Source organism: Sinocyclocheilus anshuiensis, unplaced genomic scaffold, assembly GCF_001515605.1.
Source record: "Sinocyclocheilus anshuiensis isolate Anshui unplaced genomic scaffold, SAMN03320099.WGS_v1.1 scaffold2046, whole genome shotgun sequence".
In the NCBI taxonomy this organism is placed as follows: Eukaryota; Metazoa; Chordata; class Actinopteri; order Cypriniformes; family Cyprinidae; genus Sinocyclocheilus; species Sinocyclocheilus anshuiensis.
In genome coordinates this window covers 115,657-133,828 of record NW_015542491.1, presented here as the reverse complement: position 1 = coordinate 133,828, position 18,172 = coordinate 115,657, and the positions used below count along the sequence as shown (strand labels likewise).

At 34.8% G+C, this 18,172-nt stretch overlaps 1 protein-coding gene across 1 annotated transcript in view; it reads right to left on the bottom strand.

Annotated features, from left to right (window-relative positions):
* Positions 1 to 15,983, bottom strand: part of LOC107694076 (tumor necrosis factor receptor superfamily member 16-like) — a 31,852-nt gene extending 15,869 nt beyond the window's left edge. The window contains exons 1-3 of the mRNA XM_016493669.1: positions 15,705 to 15,983; positions 8,679 to 8,820; positions 1,405 to 1,764 (exon numbers count right to left, since the gene is read on the bottom strand). Coding sequence (XP_016349155.1) covers positions 1,405 to 1,764; positions 8,679 to 8,820; positions 15,705 to 15,737 — 535 coding nt within the window. The 5' untranslated portion in view covers positions 15,738 to 15,983. The remainder of the gene's footprint in view (positions 1 to 1,404; positions 1,765 to 8,678; positions 8,821 to 15,704) is intronic.
* Positions 15,984 to 18,172: the final 2,189 nt, after the last annotated feature.

The following is an 18,172-nucleotide window of genomic DNA, read 5'->3' as shown; positions in this document are numbered from 1 at the left end:
TGTACAGTATGTACAGTATGTGGGAAATAATGTGTTTTTTGAACCTTAAACCGCATAAACACATTGCATTACACCAAATACACAAAATAATGTTCTTTTTAGCAACATCATAATACTTTTAAATAATACTTTTACAGACCAACTTTTAACATAAATATGTACACTATTGGTCAAAAGTTTAGAATAATTACAATAGTTCTATGATTTTGAAAGAAGCCTCTTATGCACACCAAGGCTGCAATTATCTGATTTAAAAGAACTGTTTTGTATTTGAATATATTTTAAAATGAAATGTATTCCTGTGATGGCAAAGCTGAATTCTCAGCAGCCATTACTCCAGTCTTCAGAGTCACATGCTGGTTGTGGTACATAATATTGGTGTGATAACTCTTACGTTTATTTATTTATTTATTTATTTCAGGATTCATTGATGAATAGAAAGTTCTAAAGAAAAACATTTATTTTAAACAGATATCTCTTTATTCTTTATTTATAATATTTCTATTATAAGTGTCTTCACTGTTACTTTAAATCAATTTAATGCATCCTTGATGAATAAAAGAAGTAATTTTTTCCAAAAACAAACATACTCCAAACTTTTAAATGGTAGATTATCCTGGTTTCTACAAAATCATTAAGCAGCACAATGTTTTTAACATTGATAATAATGATGATTATTGATAATAATAATAATAATAATAATAATAACAATAACAAATGTTAAATGTTTCTTGAGCACTAAATCTTGATATTAAAACTGAAGACTGGAGTGGCTGCTGAAAATTCAGCTTTGCATCACAGGAAAAAATTATATTTAATTACATTTAACTATAACTATAAACATGTATTAAACTTATGAAAGATGTATCAAGATAAATGCAGCATGTGAAATCTCTATTTGTTGTGACAAGCTCCTGAAATGATACCAAATAGTGAGTATACTACAGAGTTTTACAAGTATGGTGTTGTGAAGTCTTCATGAAATTCTTTACAGACTGTTAATCATTTATGTGTTTTGGGGAACATTTATGATAATGCATTATGTAAAAGAAGTGAAATTTTTTTTTTCATCAATACAGCATGTAAAATGGTGGTACCTAGAAAGTGCCGTAGCCGTAGCAACCACCCATCAACACAATAAATAAATAAATTAAAAAAACGAGTACACTAGTATTGTAGTGGTGACATAATCAAATGTAAAAATCTGATTGTCACAACTAACTTGTCTTCAACTTTCATCTCCAGAGAACAGAGCCGTTGAGGGCCAACACACAGGGCAATTTCTTGGCCAGTGATTTTAAAACCAAGCATGAAGCTGAGTAACAGAAATCTATTTGTCACACTGTGTCATGATAACCCATCTATTCACAACTTCTATTTGATTTCTATTCTCGATTCTCCTACCTAGGCAGACAGCATCGCTGAGAGGTGTGCAGCTTCTCAACTTCATCTCAGGCTGATCGCAGACAGCGCAGGGCATGCAGGGGTCAAAAGAGGACTCCTGATCTGAATACGTGTCATCCACGCACTCCTCGCACACCGTGTCACGGTCAAAATTACAGCGCATCAGCACACCCTGGCCCACAGGACACACGGTGCAGGTCTCACAGCGGCCTGTCATTTTATTGAAGAAGAACCCATAGTCGCAGACACACAACGCGTCGTTGGCATCAGTGCAGGGCGTCAGCATGCGCATGAGTTCAGAACATGATGTACACGGCTGGCACTGCTCCGTGTGGCTGAAGATTTCAGAGAAGGTCTCGCCTGAAGGCAAAAGGAGAAAAGGCTAAGGTTTAAACATACAGTTTGTAGTTGTGCATTTCAGGGTTATTATCATTACCTAACCATAAAAAAACAGTTTCAATACTTGAAATAAAATCAAAATTAGCTGAAATTAAATAAAATACTTTAAATAAAATAAAATAAAATACTTTTTAAAAAATGTAACATTTTATTTCAGTTAGTTTCCAAGGTAACATTTCTTATTTTTATTCAGTTGAAGTTGAAGTACTAAAATAACTAAAAATAAATCAACAAAAACTAAAATAAAACTTAACTTAACTAAAACCTAATAAAAATGACTAAAAATCACAAAAACACACAACAAAATTTAAACAAAATGTAACTAAAATTAAAATCAAAACAGAAAGTGTAAAAATAAAATCTAAATCAAAATATTAACAAATCAATTTAAAAAATCATAGTATATTAATGATACTAAAATGTGACCCTGGAGCACAAAACCAGTCTTAAGTAGCATGGGTTTATTTGTACCAATGGCCAAAAATATATTGTATGGGTCAAAATTATCGATTTTCCTTTTATACCAAAAATCATTAGGATATCAAGTAAAGATCATGTTCCATGAAGATATTTTGTAAATTTCCTACCATAAATATGTTAAAACTTAATTTTTGATTAGTAATATGCATTGCTAAGGACTTAATTTGGACAACTTTAAAGGTGATTTTCTCAATATTTAGATTTTTTTGCACCCTCAGATTCCAGATTTTCAAATAGTTGTATCTCAGCCAAATATTGTCCTATCCTAACAAACCTTACATCAATGGAAAGCTTATTTATTCAGATTGTGTATAAATCTCAATTTAAAAAAATTTACCCTTATGACTGGTTTTGTGGTCACAAATAACAGTAGTTCATTTCAACCTTGTTGTACTGAATAAATTCACACTTTTAAAGTAACAGTTTGATCTTTCTGACATGAGGGTGTGACATTATATATGTATGTGTGTGTGTGTGTGTGTGTGTGTGTGTGTGTGTGTGTGTGTGTGTGTGTTTTACTTTTATATCAGCTTTGTAAATATTTACAGGCTCAGCAGTTATTAGCCATTTTGGCATCGACCTTCAATCCCATTACAATCAACCACAATGTTACAAGGTTAAAAGATTTGAAAGATAATTTTTTTTCCAAAATATGATGTGTGATTGATAATGAGAGCATTACTAAATTTTAGAAATTCCAAAACTATTCTGAAAGGGTGTATCACTTTAGGGTTTGGCTATTGATGCATGCAGCTTTAGAATTGAGGTTTCTCAACTGGAAAAACCCATACATGTTGGTCACTAATCTGAATATTAGTGGACTTACAATATCTATGGCAGTTATGGGCCTAGCACTTTGGAGCCGAGGTGGAAAAATATGATTTCTAAATCTGCTTTTTGAAATACTAAATGGCACCATTTTATAGAATGACACAGCTTCCGGAAAATGGGCCGTATAAAAAAAATACTTTCTTAGTTTTAGGAAAAAGGGTGAAAGAAAGTCATGAGTCATATTTTGACCACATGTATTCTCATAGATATCTAGAATCTACAGGAAGCTACCAGAAGAAATTATGATGTCAATATTGCAAAGAGTGGAGAGCAAATATCTAATGCTCATGGTATTGTATTCCCATCCTCCATCCTATTCAGATATATTAGTGGATAGAGGTCTAGCTATCACTAAATTATTCAGGAAGCTATTTTGTCCATGTATGTGTGTGTGTTTGTGAAATAGCACAACTCTTGTGGCTGGCCCCTCTTTATGGCACATTGCCCCATTGTCCCATACCATATCAAGTGTTTCAGTATATGCCACTGGCAGGATATTCATAGAAGCAGTGACCAGACAGTGGCAGAGAGAAAGATACCACACTAATGCTATAGTTATCCTTACAGCTGGCCATCAAAGCGGATGAAATGTTATTGTGTCTTTGTGCTGGACAAATAGAATTGCACATTATGGGTTCCCCTGTGTGCTTGAGCTACTAATGGCCCTAATGATAACGGGGTAATGTGCTGGCTTCTGGGGGCCAGTTATTGGGGCTTTATTTAGGAGACTGTGATGGGTAATCTGTGCATTTCCTGCAGATGAAATCCCATCCACTCAGCCTGTCTCCCTCTGAGTCTGTATACTCTTTTTCTGATCTCTGCCCTTTGAGACCCATTAGCATAATGCTAGCCATCAATAATGCATGTCTATGCATTATGACAGACGGACGATGTGTGGGGGTGTTCTCAACTGTACAAGTCATGGAGTGTATGTGTCAATCAACATTAGGACTATAAAGTGCTGAGGTAACGTTCTGTCAATAGCTTCTGTTTATCAGTTTCCAAAAAAGGACACCTACCCTGACAGTACATAATTGACTATTTTAGTAAACTGTTAGATAACTATGGTCTTATATACAGCTGATAATAGTCATGTCTTCAGATGCAAAACAGCAGATATGAGACTGAAGACATGTTTGAAGTTGTGTTCAACCGAAGTGGGTTATTAATAGCTGATGTGATACAGATATTTGAAGAGGATGGCAAATGTCCAATATAAAGCCAAAAAAAATAATAATAATGATCCTGCAATTATTTTGCTTTAAGAGCTATTTCTATGTGATTGATTCAGTAATTTATTATTTATAATTTTTTATTATTGAAATATTTTTGAATTGAATAAAACCAGTTAATTTAGATGTTACCACTTGATGCACTTTTTTTTTCAATGCAAAACTTCTGAATTAACTTAATAATTACTCAAAATGTACTTATTGGATGAATAATGAAAGTTGACATGTCCTGAGGTGTGACATGCTATTCCTCATTTAAAACTATTAATATAACATATTATATTATTATGCAAGCAGCTTGTATGAACTCAAATTAATTGAGAGAGTTTTTTACTTTCACTAAATGGATGTGTTAACGCGTCAACTTGCCATTTACTGTTGAGTGAATAGAAACAATAGCTTAATTCTTTGCAAGAAACTCTGATCTGTTACTATGATGTGGTTAAAAAAAAATAAAGTCACATAAAGTCATAAAATAAAGTCAACAAAGTCATAGTTTAACATTTAGAGTGTATTCAGATTGGATTTCATACAGTTACCATGTACATCTTTAACATTTACACCTACACCAAGCTGACTTTTAAAATTCAGCTGAGCAATTTTAGCACACCCATAACCCAAACTACATAACCCTTGTGAAGAAGTACACTTTAACATACTCAGACAACAAATACTTACTACAGTATATAATATGCATTAAAAGAATATACTTAAATGTAAACTGAATGTAATGTTTTTGGACACTGAATTGCATGTTATTTGAAATTAAATGAAAATGTATTATAGTTTAAATTTATATTAAATGCAATTATTTCAGTTTGTTTCAGTGTTGAGTTGGGGTTTTTTTTTTTTTGGACCCACTTAAGTAGGACTTTAAATCTTTATATGTAGGACTGTATCATTTTATATGTAATTTCAGAATTACTATTATTGTCCTATATATTGAAATATGGTTAAAGTGAACTGCATTTATGTGAACACATTTATGGTAACTAAAATATAAGTTGTCACTTCTACTGAAACCTGTATGTCATGTATTTAAATACATTTACAGTTACACATTTGTAATGATTAAGTTGCAATTTAGTATTTTAGTCAACACATCAAAGTATACTTCTTTAAAGATTTTAAATATACTTTAAGGTAAAACTTTTTATTTGACCTTATTTACATGACATTACTTTTTAAAAAATGTACTTAAGTGTGTTAAGAAAGTCATGAAAGTGTAATCTAAGTACACTTAATGGCCTTTTATTTCAGTAATATTATATTATCTTTAAATACATTTTTTTTTTATATACTTTTAAAATTTTAAGTACTCTTAAGTTTACATTCAGCACAATTAAGCACACTTCTTTTTCACAAGTGAACCCAAAATATATTTTAATCATAAATGCCTTATCACATTAAACTAAACTAAACTATGAAAGTGTTTACCATTCACTCTGTAAAATCACTATATCAGAGTACCAGCATTAGAATTATCAACAAAAGTTTGCTAAATACCGAAGCTAAAGAGTCATGAATTCATCTACAGTTCAATAATGGGAGCCTGTAGTGACAACTGCAAGTAAACAGAAGGCACATGAAGGTTAACTTCAGAATCTCCCTGCGGGCTACAGGCGGTAACATTAATCGGAAGGTAACTGGGTGGAGCCATCCGCTTTACAGAGTCACCCATAAATAATGTTATTGTGCTGTAGTGCTGATAGTTACGTCCTAAACTCACACCATTGGTTGAGCCAATGTTGCTGTGTTGGGCTTGTCAGGACACTGAATTTTTTTCTTTTTCTTTTTTTTTCTTTGATAGAGAAGGTCAATTGTGGAGGTGAGTGGTGAATATACACACCTGGTTCTTTGACATTACACAGCGCTTAAGTGTCAGGAATTAATATGGGCCAGTTAGCTTAAATAATCACTTCTTAAACAGCTGTTTTCATTCCAGTACCATCCCAAATGCTACTTTTACATGTCAACACATTATTGCTGAAGTGCTGTCAAGCAGCATTAGGTGACTTATGAGGCTGTGAAAGGAACAGTTTGGGGTTTTCAGCATCTAATGGTTAAGTTGATGGATGAGGAACGCAGATCCCAGCACAGGCCCTTAGGGAAGGCCTGGCGAAGAGATGGGAATTACAGAAGAAAGAATGTTTAGGGTTGTAGTGAATGACAGGAGGTCTTGGTGGACATGCCATTCTGTGACCTTCACCCAAGGCTACTAAATATTAACAAAAAAAGTAATAAGCACAGAACTCAAGAGTAGGTTAGTTTAGGTTATCTGTCTGTGTGATTAATATGTTGAATGAACATTTATACAAAATCATCCTATAAAATCACAAATGAAATCTCTTTAATATCTCCTAGACACCAGTAAGGTTAGATGCACAGCAAATTTAGCTGAATTCTCCTACTTCTCAGATTTTCATGAGAATGTTCTCATTCTCCTCTCAGTCCATATGATCTGATCAGTTATGTTATCTATAATAATTTTATAGCTCTATACTCTTAATGTAGGTCAACAAGTGTTTCATTTGTGTCTATTCTTATTTCTCCTAATGCATTTTAGAAGAAACATTCAGACATACAGTGTACAACATACATTTGTTTTTTGCTTTTAAATGAATAAAATGTTTACTAAAATATATTATCATCATAACAATTTCAGTGAAAAGTTTCATTTAAAAAACACCAACAATTGCAGAATGTCCAGAGCCGCACGATCAATGTGCCAAATTAGATTTTTATATTGCGTCTTTTTGACATAACTTTAAAATGTTTTAAAACATTTTATCTCCCTGTTTATGTGAAATGCATTTAAATGAAAGAAAAAAAATACAATTTTGAATTGTTATTCTCAGACTTTTGGGCCTCATTGTAGCTATCCATACATAAATGAAAGATAAGACTCTGAGTTATGAAAGATCAATTAAATTATGACTGTGTTTAACACATTTAAGTACAGTTTTTAAAAGTGCACTTTGTAATAATGTCGAATAAAAAATATTACCTTAGAGTTTTTATGTTTTAATAATCTTGTGTCATACTTTAAAAAAGTACACTTATTTTGATGTGTTGACTAACATACTAATGCACATATAAAGTATTTGATTATGAATTTAACTGTAGTGTGTTATTCAATATTGCACACACACATACACGCATATATAATGTATGTATTTAATTATACTGTGTATATATATATTATTGTATAGTAACACTATACAATAAGGTATCATTTGTTAACATTAGTTAGTGTATTAACTAGTTATTAGTTAACTGTATTAACAGTTATTCATTGTTTGTTCATGTTAGTTCACAGTGCATTAACTAATGTTAACAAATACAACTTTTGATTTTAATAATGTATTAGTAAATGTTGAAATGCTGTATAAGTATTGCTCATGCTTGGTTCATATTAACTAATACAGTTAACTACTCTTAACTAATGAACCTTATTGTAAAGTGTTACCGGTCACACCTTATTTTAAGGTCCAATTCTCGCTATTAACATTCATTATGACTTGTGCCTCAATAAACTCCTAATTTGCTGTTTATTAATAGTTAGTAAGGTAGTTGTTAAGTTTAGGTATTGGGTAGGCTTAGGGATGTAGCATAAGGCATTAATATGTGCTTTATAAGTATTAATAAACAGCCAATATGTTAATAACAGGCATGCTAATAAGCAACTAGTTATATAGTGAGAATTGGTCCCTATACTAAAGTGTTACCGTGTTACCATATATATATGTATATATATATTTACATATTTACAGTTTTTTTTGTTTAAGGAGGCATGAAACTCTACATAAATACTGTACGTACTAAAGGATGACTATTTTTGATCACATTTCTGGCTACTTTATTTCCATTTATCTCTCTTCTCCTATCTTGTCTTGTTCAGCTGGATCATGCAAACAGACATGTGGGAGATGGTGGGATTCTTGGAAGTGGTGGGATTCTGCCAGGCTCTGGACCAAGCCTTGGCTCAGGACCAGCCTCCGTAAAAAAAAAATCTATCCCCCAAACCTTGGTACAAACACTCTGTTACGTGACCCTGCCAGTACAACAAATGCATGTACCACTGGATTTTGCCTTAATTAATCTCACTTAGAGCTGTGAGTGAATGAAAACACTCAGATTGGTCTCTGAGCTCTCCAGACAATGTTTTGTCAAGTCTCATTTCCTAAAAGCATTTCCCCTTTAATTACTAATTACCGTTCACAGCTCAAAAGCCCTTTGCCTCTCCTCAAGTGAGAGTTCAGCACAGGAAATGGCATTTTAAATAAGGTTCATTTTAGCAACGCTGCGGCCAACATCTCTGTGGATACTCACTGTCAAGACACGGTTCACACACTGGCTGTGTCACTCCACAAGGCTTCACCATCCCTTCCCCAGGTGGGCATTGTTTGCAGCACTCCCCACTGGTCGTGAATGCCCCTGAAGGACATGAGTCCTGTGTAGACAAGACTTCGCCCTATAGAGATAGAGAGAAAGAGGGTACAATTAAAGTTGGCATGAAAAGAAAATTCAACGTGAATGAAACACATGTATTTAAAAAACATTTCCACTAGGACGTACGTCACAATAAGGAAGAAAAGATCTGCCGTTATTTCCATTTTATCAAGACTTCAATAAAGGTAGTTTGAGAAAACAGAGAAATCCAAAATAACATCTAATCAGATAAACACATTTAAAATCTACTGATACTAATGATGTCACTTGCACTTTTTTTGTCCAATCAAATGCTCTCTATAGAATGAGGAAGTCCCTCTCACCAAAGGTGCGGTCACATTTTCCCTTGTACAGCAAAATTCTGTGAATGTGGATCACACATCAGATTCAAGTTTGTTGAACTTTTAAATTTTTCTTGTAACTGTAACCTAGTATCTCGCAATTGTAACTTCATATTTTGCAAAGTTACTTTATATCTCACAATTGCAAGCATTTTCGTATCAAAGTCATTTTTGGAAGCCCCTACTTTGCACTTGTTGATTTGTTGTGAATTTGGCCGAAATAAAATGTAAAAACAACTTATTTTTCCACTAGCACAGCAAAAAGAAAAGCAAAGGATGCACATTATGGGCCTCATTCATGAAACGTGAGCAGAATATATTTTTTGTTAATTGTTCAGAAAATGTTCTTCTGTAAATTACAGATTTCAATTCTATGGAATCCTGTTTCTGCCTCAGAATAAAACATTAAAAATGTATCTGTGGCTGTATATCTTGCAGTTGTAACTTTAATTCTCATAATTACAACTTTTTTCTCATTATTGTGACATCGTAATGGTAACATTTTCTCTCTTTATATCTCAAAGTGTGACTTTTTAAACATTTTTATTTACTTTTTTCATTTACTTTTTTTTTACTTTTTCCATGAGACAGTTTAACTGTTATTACATTATTACGTTATGAAATTTTCTGAACTTTAAACACGCAATTCGCCGGGTTTACCAATATGAAGCTGCCTGGTGCTTCATGAATCGCTACACTATTGACAATGGACAATGGATCTACTTTGCCAATGAAATTTCACCAAAGTTTCACTAATGTGACTGCACCTTAATACTGTACCACCAGCCTATGACTACCAATAGCAAGTAAGAAAGCATTTTATTACTTTATTATATATTTTATATTACATGGCTATAACATAAACAAAAGTTTATTGACTAATTTTTAAAAAGGACAATCCCTTTGATTCACCAAATTCCTGCCTCAATAGGAAATATGCATACAGATGGAAAAAAAAACAGCACTTATTAAGCAATTTCATGTCTTATAAAATAAAACACTATGGTACTGTTTCTTTGAATGGTCCGACATGTCAGCTTTTGGATCGACCAATGGTATTTGTTTGAGGCGGGATTTCCTTTTTGTCTGAGCAATAGCATGACCAGTAAGAGTGATTGGGAAACTATCCTTATTTTTGCAATTGTTTTGTTGCTGCTAGTGGCACAGAAATGACTTCAGCTTTAAGTATTATAACTACTGTTTAGATACTGGTAGAAGTTAGTGTAGCTTCCGCATTGTGAGCTAACCTAATATTACAGCTTTACAACATGAGAGAAAGCAATTAAATCATACTTCTCATAAATCATAACATTTTGAACAGATAGTTATAGACGTGAAACCAATGACCGTTCAGACGTTTCCCACTCCCATGCCTTTGCTTTGGTTGAGTCTATCTCCAGGGGATGCAATCCCAGAAACTGACAACTTCCCACACAGACTCAGAGCCAAAAATACTATTTGTGTAACAAGACTTGTTGCAATATTTAGTCCTGATTATGTCTGATGATGCCTATCAACAGCATTGCTTTGGAGAGATCAGAGAGCTTCAAAAGGGAATAAATGCGTTTTACCAGACTTTATCCTCATATACAGTAAATCTTCATGGATTGTTTAACCTGAATTCAATTCTCTCACAATAGCCTTTCATTTGAACATCCATCAGACTGTGATTGACGGGTACAGCATAAATATAGCAGCTGAACAGAGCCATTCTGTGTTTCACCACGTGCCTCTTGTCCAAAGATTTTTATTTACGTTCACAAGGTAAAATAACAAAAAAATGTATGATGCCTATAAGTCATTCTTGGAAGTCCCTACTTTGTACTCAAATAAAAAAATGTAAAAAAATGTTTTCTTTTTCTTACTAATAAACATAGGAAGGGTTTTAGCACTAGTGCAGCAGAATGAAAAGCAAAGGATGTGCATTAGGGAACTCATTCATGAAACGTGACAAATTTCTGTGGTAATGGAAATGTAAATTAGAGTTTTAAATTCTATGGCAGTTCTATGTGTTTTTGCCTTAGATTAAAAAAAAATTCAATTGTACTTGTGACTTTACATCTTGTAATTATAACTTTAATTCTTAGAATTGTGACTATATATCTCCCAATTGCAATTTTTTTCTCATAATTGTGACTTAATATCTTGCAGTTCCCCTTCAGGAACTCGAACTGCGTCGAGATCGCTTTGGGAACGCAGGGGCGTTTCCAAAGCGATCTCGACGCAGCATCTCGTTCCCTCGGGGAACCATGGTTACATACGTAACCTAGAGACGTTTCACTTTATGGCTTACAATTGTGACCTTTTTTTTAAAAAACTTCATTATGTAAACAAAATTATTAACAGCATTTAGGAATGCTTTATGCATTTTATTATTCTCATGATAGGAAATGGTGGTTCCCTATTTCTAAATCCATGCCATTCAGGTGTGTATCACATAAAAAAGATTCTCCAACATAACTTGAAGGCAGCATAAGCCTTAAAATAAAGCAGCTGTTGCATAGCTGATGTCTGAGGGTGTAACAAGAATGCCAAAAGTTGACTGGCTGAGTGCGTGGCTGTCAGAATAACGACGTTTGACACCGGTTTGAGGAATGACGTTTAAAAGAGTGGGAAGAAAGACAGAGATAAAGAGTTAAAGAAAGACAGATTTGATGATCCCCCCAAGGCGTTTGTGAGTCAGCTGAAGTAGTGACAGAGCTGAGTGAGAAGAAGAGGAGGTTGGGAAAGCACAAATTAACATTCCCTTCGTTTCTACCTGTCCCTCATTACCCCCTGGCGTGGGGCAACCTCCTCCTCCTCCTCCTTGCTCACATAAAAACACAAACACAACCCTACAGGAGCATTCCAACTCAGATAAAGTTCAACAACCCCCAAAACTTCAGCAGCCCATGACTCAAAGAGATAACTATAGAGATTTGCCCATCACACAATCTGTGCGCAATTATGAGGTTCATTGATTACCATGTTTGTAGAAATGTGTGAAGGGTCACAAACAACGATGCATGTCATAGAACCTGTTTGCAATCACAATCATCCTGACAGGAGGCCAAGCTGCTGTAACTCGTGCAGCGCTGTTTAAGTAGATACAATCTAGCGTTTCAGAACATGTTGACTTTCATTAATCATACTCCTAAGAGTGGTCCTAATGAAATGCATTCATCAACAACATTTGTCTGTCAATTTTTAGTGTAGTGTTTTACATTTTCTGAAGATATGTGAGTGGTGCTTGCCTTGCAAAAATCCCCACCATGTGGTGAGTGGTTTTTGGCACTTTGCTATGTGATCGCTAACTCAAGAGACAGCTCTAGTATTATTATTATAAAATAATACAAAAATAATAATAATTTATTGAAAAAATGAAAAAAATGAAAAATTAAAAAATGAAAAAAAAAGTATTTATTATCGGGACATGATCATTTAGTATATACAAGAAATATAAAATATTAATATAATTAATATTATTATTAATTATTCATATAAATTACATAAAATTACACCACCAATCAAAAGTTTGGAATAATTAAGATTTTAATAATGCTCTTGAAAAAACGTCTCTTATGCTCACTAAGTTAAAACAGTAATACTGTGAAATATTATTACAATTTAAAATAACTGTTTTCTATTTAAATATATATTTAAATTAAATTTATTCCTGTGATGTTAAAGCTAAATTTTCCACATCATTACTCCAGTCTTCAGTGTCACATGATCTTTCAGAAATCATTCTAAAATGCTGATTTGGTGCTCAATTATTATCCTTTATTATATGTGCTCAATTCTCAATAATGGCTCTTATTATCATCAATGTTAACAACAGTTCTGCTTCATATTTTAGTGGAAACCGTGATTCATCTTTTAAGGATTATCTTTAATAAATAGAAAGTTCAAAAGAACTTCATTTATTTGAAATAGAAATCTTTTGTAACATTACAAATGTCGTTAATGGCACTTTTGATCACAAATGTGTCCTCCTTGCCTAATAAATGTATTCATTTCTTTTTTTTCCCCACAAAATTATGATGCATTTATTAATCTGCCTGGTGAAAACTATAAGTGCGATGAGATGCTTGATTTTAGGTGTCACTAACCCTCAAATCACTAACCCTTAGTATGAGGCTAGCAATAGTAATAGTGATGTTTCTGAAAAAGGTACAGGTGTAGATAGGAACAGGAATGACAAGTATGCCAAAGTGCTCCTTTATTTTACTGAGAATTTGCATTTACACCATTTTATCACCTATGTGATTTATAGGGAGATGTCTTGACACATTTGGCACATTGAATAACCAAAGAATGATTGGCAAAAAAATATGATACGCATATCATGTGGATGTATTTGTCAGTTCTGCAGAATGTTTCTCCCTCCTGTTCTGTCTGTCACAAAGTCAACCTGATGTTTGAGAGCTGCTGTTTGTATGCTTGAATGCACTTAACTCTTAACCCTTATAGCCTGTTGGCACTTGTCAACATTTCAAAGTCGTCTACTGTTCTAAAGCTGTCTCTCACTAATGAGGATACTGGAGCTAATGGAGCTCTTTCTCTCTCGCTTGCTTTAGTTTGTGTTTTAATGCTATATGATCTACAGTGTTTTCCAGAAGCAATGAGTCTAGAGGAGAATTAAGAACCTATTTTTTCTTTTAATTTTCTTAGTTTTTCCACATGCTCTGCCTGTAAATCCTTTAGAATCACATCATAAAAAGTTATGACATTTTGCATAATGAAATGCAGGGCAAGTTCCAATTACATTTAGAGTAAATTTTTTCAAATTTCAAATTTTCATGGTTTTTTATTTTATTTTATTTATTTATTGAGAGATTTTTCTTTTGAAGTTATATCTATGGACGAGAATCTCACAGAGAATCTTTCAAGTTGGGCCAGTAAGCAACCACTCATAGCGACCACCCAGAATACCTCTGTATTGTGGACATAACTTTTGCAAGGGCGAGGGCATTTTCTTCATTAATTGCAAAATCTGTACTTGTGTGTCTAAGACAGATGGAAAAACAAATGAAATTTCATGTCATATAAAATTTGCATGATATGTTGGGTTTCTGGCACAGCAAACGGTCTCTGTGGGTCTTGAGATCTCATGGGTGTGCCAACAACATTTATTTTCTTCCTAAGCAAGTACCAAAACATCCAAAATTAGTTTGGTCATGACAACTCTCGGAGGGATTGGCATGGTAATGTACATGACAATGTTAATGTATTTGGTATTGGCGGAATAGATCTGCTACACTGCTGCTGATGCTGCGGCAGAGCAAGTACCGAGACTTGCTACTGCCAATACATCCACAACATGCTGCTGTGAGCATGTAAGAAATATTGCTGCTGCAAATATAACATACATGAAATAACCCCATATAGCATACATAAATCACCTCGTAGCAGATCTATACAGGTGGAGCTGGGGAAGGTGGAGGGTTTCTGAAGCAAGCTGCAACTCCTATGGCAAGCACTAGTCATATATTTGAATGCTGAGCAGCGAGTTCATTGGTTACCGATACAGGAGAGAACCAATCAGCTGTGCCATGTGATAATGATGTCATTAGGTCAGATTGAGTTAGACCTATTGGACTGCGCCATCTAGAGTTTCATGCCAGAACTCTGTATTTATAGTGCCTAGAAGTGTTTGTATACTTCTTTTATGGAAGAAAAACATTCTACCAGTAATTCAGCTACCATTAAAATGACACTAATACGAAGGGCATCCGCTCTGACTGTGACATACAGTAGTTATTGCCCACACACCCATCATGCCGTTCAGATGGGTGTAGCTTCAGTTCTGAAACAAGACAAGACATGTGACCACAACACGTCTCTATCAGGAAATTGGTACAAACATAAAAAAATAAAGCAGTTAAGCTTACAAATGTGACTGAAGTTACGTGGTGTACTTCATGAATTATCTATCATTATTGGTACTGCTTTTGCTTCAATAGCACACACATACACCCCTCATTCAACACACCCACACAAACTAAATAACAATTAGCCTTATAAATAACTACATTTTAGACAAGTGAAAGAACACAGTGTGCTGTCTGTCAAAGTGGGCGTGACGAGATAATCAGGGTTATTCATCATATAAAAAAAGAACAGAACTTGAAGCCTCATTGTATGATGCATTAGATCTTAAAAGTGTTCATAATGCCTTATTATACACTTCATAATGCATTTAATGTTTTCAGAAACAATTATAAAGCATTACAGCATGCATGCATGAATGTATGTATGCATTATGACATGATATTGTGTGTTGATCATGTATTGCAATGCCGTATTACAACTGATTATTATGACTGATTATAATGCATTATTATACTGATTACAAAGTGTAATCAAAATGACTCACTAAATAAATAAACAAAAAACCAGGTATTATCTCAAACAATTTACAATCTCAAACAATTTACACAATCATGAGACACAATTCAGACTTATTTTTTCAGTGACAGTCTCCATTCACTGATAGTCTGCTATGATGTTCCGCTTTCTCATGTGTGACAAGAGCAAGAAAAAGTTCTAGAGCTGCATACTGAGTTGGAGACTGTGTACTCACCACGAGAAGAAATACTACAGTCGCAGTGAGCATGCTGGATGAAGGGCGTCCTGGATGAAGTAGACTGCGGATGGATTATTCACTCTTTACATGTGCTCTGAAATAATAAATTCAGCATCATATTTCCTTCATAGAATCAAAGCCTGAAATCGCTCTGATCCTCATGCGTGTCCGCTGATGTTTCACAAATAAGCGTGCAGCATTATTGAGCAATCGTGGAACTGAGTGAGGTTTTTCCAGACTAATTCTTTTGAAGGTTGTGGTGTGAGTCTCTTCATGTATGAGACGCAACTGCAATATGTGCAAGTGGGCGTCCACTGATACAGCTTTGAAAAGAGAGAAGGATTCACCCCCTCTTTTTCTCCCACTCTTTCTCATATGTCAGTTCAGAGTTTTCCCCTCCCATCCGCATCCAGCTCACAGCGACACAAATCAGTACATTAAAACAATAACAAATAAACACGCAATATTGTAGGCAACACGTCTAGCCACCAATTAGTTTGCCGTTGGTGTGAGTCAAAAACATCCTTATTTCTATATTTATAGTATCTAAATCATAATTAGCTCTAAACTTTTTGTCATAATTTGAACTTGTAGATTTGTAGTGTGGCTTTTGCGGGTAAAAAATGCACTCAGTATAAAGTATGGTAAGATATATAATTGTAGCAACATCTTAAGAGGCTCATAAATAATGTGAACTGACTGTTTATGACGGATTAGGTTTTCATAAAACATTAAACTGTAACAATGCTCTTACATAAACATCCTCTCTGTGGCGGTTTACGACTGCCGAGTACTCAAGTTTATAACTCAGATTCTCCGCTAGAGGGCGCGCATACACTATATACTGTAGGCGTGTCAGAGTTCAGTGGGGATCTGTTTTCCATAACGAGTATCGTGTTTTTTTTTTTGTTTTTTGTTTTTTGTAACATTAGATATTCAGTTAAAACCAGTTGAAACCAAATACTTACATTTAAAAATGTAATTCGACTTTTTTTTTTACCTGAGAAATCAGGTAATTAAATATCATTTTGGTAAATACTTGCTTAGTTATTACCAAATCTTTCTCTATTTTGTTAGATGAATAAACTGTTATGTTGCCTCAGAAGCCTGTCTGAAATCAGTTTCGTGAGGTACCTTAATGTGCAAATGCTGCCTGAAAAGGCACAGTTTGATAATGCAGTAAAGCAGCAAGTCAGCTGCCTAAACTTTCGGATGCGGCAATGCAAAATGTGCTGTGTCCAGAATAATTTTTTTTTTTTAAACACAGCTGTACATGATACTAATTCATTCTTGAGTTGCTGGTATTTCCATCAAGCATTAGAAAAGCTTGGAAAAGGTTGGGTACAATTTTAAATGGTGTATCTGACCTTTTCTACTTACCTGGCTTTATTACTCAAATTAACACACTGTTGACTGGTAAAGGGATAAATGTAAACCGTTACAACAAGAGGCTTAACCTCTCTTAACCTTTAAAACTTAAAAATAGTAAACTTACATAATAATACAACATAATACATTAAACACATTGTGTTTTAATGTGGCACACAGGTGTAATGTATTGATGGAGGAATCACACTGGTGACAAGAAACACTGAGGATCCTCTGATGCAGTCGAGACAGAAACCTCTAGGACCAGAACAGCCTTGGACACCAAGCACTGAGTGAAGCTACAACAATAAACACAGGGACATCCCCAGCTCGAACCTTTTTGGTGGTGTGGCATGAATCTCTGCATGAGAGCAACCTTTGTGGTGGACATGACAGGCATCAGCGTGACCCGGTCGGTCATATCTGGAAACCTTGGAAGTTATGCAACTAGAGCTGCTATGACAGAACTCTGGAGCCAACTTCTTGGGTGGCGGCAGCAGGAACCTTTAGGCTGGAGACAGAAACTAGGCTGCTCCATAAACCCTATACCCTGTCAAGTAACCTCACAGGCAATAGCCTGTGACTCTGACCTCTCTGACTTCAGCTGGTTCTGGAGAAGCAGCGTCAGGAAACTTTAGGGCACCCTTCACAGTGATTTCTGGACCCGTACTGACAGGATCTTTGGGACCCAGTTGCCCATGGCAGGAACTTTTGGAGCAGCAGTGTGAAGGACTTCTGGGACCAGCAACGCTCTGAAATGGGGAACCTGATGAACCTTTCACAGGTGCAGCCCTGACAATATCTCTGGGACCAAAGCAGCTGAGAAAGGGAGCTCTGTGGCCATAACTGAAAACTCTGATGTATCCGTGACATGGATGTCTGGGGCCCGGATGCCAGTGGCAGGAACATCTGGGGTGGCAGTGTGAGAACCTTGTGGGGGCAGGCTTAACAGAGAGCTCTGGGAAGCTCTGAGTGACTCCATTATTAAAAATATGGTTGGATGGTTCAGTACTTAACTAACTAAAACTAAATGAACTATTTACAATACACATCCCTAGTCTAGTAGTTCTAGTTCCACAAGATACTAAAACTACCAC